General features: G+C 42.6%; 1 protein-coding gene across 1 annotated transcript; it reads right to left on the reverse strand.

The window, feature by feature from the left end:
- Positions 1-388: 388 nt before the first annotated feature.
- On the reverse strand, positions 389-2,007 carry POLR2G (polymerase (RNA) II (DNA directed) polypeptide G). Its single transcript, XM_010293760.1, is given in 3 exon segments — positions 389-418; positions 421-467; positions 1,944-2,007. Coding segments are annotated over 3 exon segments (141 nt in total).
- Between the last annotated feature and the right edge of the window lie 1,308 nt (positions 2,008-3,315).

The following is a 3,315-nucleotide window of genomic DNA, read 5'->3' on the forward strand; positions in this document are numbered from 1 at the left end:
TTGTGTTCATGGCATTTCCTTTTTATGAACTGTCAGTCATAGTCCGTGTCTGCATTTCTGGAAGGGTCTCACATTGTTGAGAGGAGTGAAGAAATGAAACCCTCTGTTTTCCGGATTCGGGCATGCCCCTCTGTTTCTGGGTATGTGATGGAGGAAGGAAGGCTTGGGCGGGGGTGGAGACAGGGACAAGTCTGTGTATCCTGTAGGTACAGTACTGTGTGCAGAGAGCAAAGAGACCCATCGTCTCCAGATACAGCTTCTAGTCCCTTTGCAGTAAGGAGAGGATCACTGTCTCCGGATGACCCAGATACTCACCCATAAGGGACAGGATGCAGGGAAAGAAAGGTCATTCTTACCCATTCTTGCTTCTGTGGCCATCGGCTGGATCTTAGTCTTGCTTAACCACCATGTCCTTATCAGCACTGTCTTGTAGCAGGGAGGATTGAAGTTGGGGTCTAGCTCTGTTTCTGACAGGAGATGAAGCAGGATGTAGAGCCAGCCTCACCGGAGGAGCCTGCTTCTTTCACTTGGCTCACCGCAGCCCCCACTCCCCCTCCAGGGATGGAGGGCAGTGGCCTGTCCTTTCTCTGGGTGAGGTGCAGATCTGCAACCCCGCAGGCGGGTCGGAGCTCTCGGTGACAGCAGTGTCAACGTTATACCTGCCCATGCAGATCCCCTCTACTTCAGTGAAGAGTCTCTACGCAAAACATTAGAGAGAGTGGGCCCGAATTAATACAGGCATAGGAGGAGAGGAGCTCATGGTCCAAGAAGTGGCAGGAAAATATCTGCCCTTTGCCAATGGAAAAACTGGAGACGGATGTGTAAGTGTTTCAAATTATACTGCTTTTTGTTATAATGCTGTTACAGCTGCAGTCATCAGTTGGAGATTAAGAAGGGGATATAACTTGGAATTGAACAATTACCTTCTCCATCTGAAACTTGAGCTGCCCCTGGGAGGTAAGGAGGGAGAGGTTACCTCAGAAGATGATTGTGCAACTATAACCACCTTACGCCTTGGGCTTCCAACACATTAAGGCAGCTGAGATTTCATGCCCAAATTATGAGCTCTGTGATGTGCCAAAACTCTAATGTCTGTTTTAATCTGAAAGTAGGTATTAATGACACTAAAAATCCTTTTTAAAAACAGTGCCATATATCTCAGAGTGATTTACAGTTGCATAGCAATCTCCAAATGTCACATTCAGTGGAAGCACTTCAAATTTTTACATACACTTGTATGTGTAGTCCAGATGGGCTCCTCCTGAAGAGGAGTTTTTCTCGCGCCCCCCCCCCCCTTTTTTTTTTAAATGGAGCAGTTTTTCCTTTCAAATCTCTCTTGTCCTTCTGAGACCAAGATTCCTCAAGGGAAAGTTTCTGCATAAAAAGCTTATTCAGTTATTTTATTAATGTAGAAAATAATGTAATTTTTTCTACGGTATGGCACTCATCTTTTACATCAGTTATGGCTAAGCTGGAATAAATGGCTTTTGGATTTGTGATGTGGCCAGTACTTGTTTGGAAGATTACTTGAGAATCCTGAGTGTTGTGAGAATAGGCTGAGAAGCGGTGTTTGAATACTTAACAAGTGTAAGATCTTAAGTAGATGAGCAAAAAGACTTCATGTGGGCCTGTTGAGTTGGTTCTACTTCTTATTCCGATGTTGTTTTTTTCTGGCTAGAAAGGACTATATCGTTGGTAATGGAGACCTGCAGTATTGTTCTAAGTATTTATTTCATTAAATACCATTCCTACAGTGCATCTGCTTTAGCCATTCCTTTTTGTGAACAATTTTACCACATATTGTATCGTCAAAGTTGCATTATCCTCTGTGTTTCTATGCCACCACTACCAGCATGGTTTCAACAGAGGTTTAGAAAAGTCTTTTGGATAGGGAAGTCTAAAAATTGGGCCACGAGTTTGTCATTCTATATGAATTCCCTTACTGGTCCTGTTGGCTGGTGCTATATTCAGTATTCCTTCTCTCAGGTCTTGGTGAACCAACGTCATTTCTGCTGCTGTATTTGGGGGAAAAAATGTGATGTGGCACTTAAAACTTTCAGAAAGTGGGAAAGCCAGAATTTAATTTTTCCTCTGCCTTAGAAATAGTGGGAGGGTTGAGTTAGAATACTGATACAGAAATTCAAGAAATGGGAAACTGAGTTGTCCCTGGTATAGCATTGTTGGTCTTCTAATGACAGGACGTCCAAAACTCCTTTTTAGTGTGGTGGTGATCTTGATACTACAGCTTCAGAGTGGACAAGAGTGGATAGTAATCGTTCCTTGAAGAAACCAGAAGCTGTTTGTGGCCAGTTTGCACTGGTTTTAGATTGGGAATAAGATGATTCATTATTAGGGGTTGGTAGTGCTGCATCCTATGTGTATTAACACAGCTTCCGTGTTTCAGAAGTTGGATGAATAATTCCCACCTTAAGGAAGGACAGGTACTGGGTTTCATTTTTATGCATGGAAATTTATAGTGATGGTATTGTGAATCTAGAGGTGTTGAGAGCAAGATTTTCACAGAGCTCAAGATACTGCTTTTAAGGTTTACAGGCTGGAGAAAGCTCAATTGCCAGCATAGAGTATGTCAGGAGTAAATTGGGGCTGGGTGGACTGGAGCAGAGGGAGCTGAGAGAATCAGAGATTTCTTCTTGAGAGTAGTATTTTGTTTGGTGATTTTGTCTGTGTACTTTTGAAATGTCCTGTGGGTTCTGATGGAACAGAAGGCAGATCCTTGTCTTCCTGTGTTTTCTTCATTCATATTGAACGTCAGGTAATACACACATCCACACATGGTGTGGGGTTATATTTTTTTGTAGGCATACTATGGTGATTATTCTTAGCTCATAGATAATGTGGAGGGGCAGATACACTGATATTTTGTAGGTTTTGGAAGGTTCAACTCTGAAGCCTATTTCGAATTCACCCCTGCATGTTGTCCCTAAACTAAATAGATTTTGAAGGCACTTTATCTAAAGCATTAAATAATTCTTAACAGCTATTGATAGAGCTCTTAAATCTAGCATAATTAACCAGCTTGATACACTGGATTTAATACACATTCAGTATTTTCCTACATGTTTTAACCTGTTTATTAAGTGACTACCACACCATCTTCTATTGTTGCAGCTTTCTTTCTGACACTATAGTAGATCCACAAAAAAGCTTGTCTGGCTGCCAACGTAAAGACACAAGTGGGAAAAGACTGTGTAGGAACTGGCCCGCAAAGAGAGTGCGAGCTTGCCATGTTCTTGGGGAGGGCAAGGTGGGAATAGCCAACCCCAAATGAGTATGGGGGATGGGGGCTAGAGAGAG

This window comes from Phaethon lepturus, unplaced genomic scaffold (assembly GCF_000687285.1).
Source record: "Phaethon lepturus isolate BGI_N335 unplaced genomic scaffold, ASM68728v1 scaffold46108, whole genome shotgun sequence".
Taxonomy (NCBI): Eukaryota; Metazoa; Chordata; class Aves; order Phaethontiformes; family Phaethontidae; genus Phaethon; species Phaethon lepturus.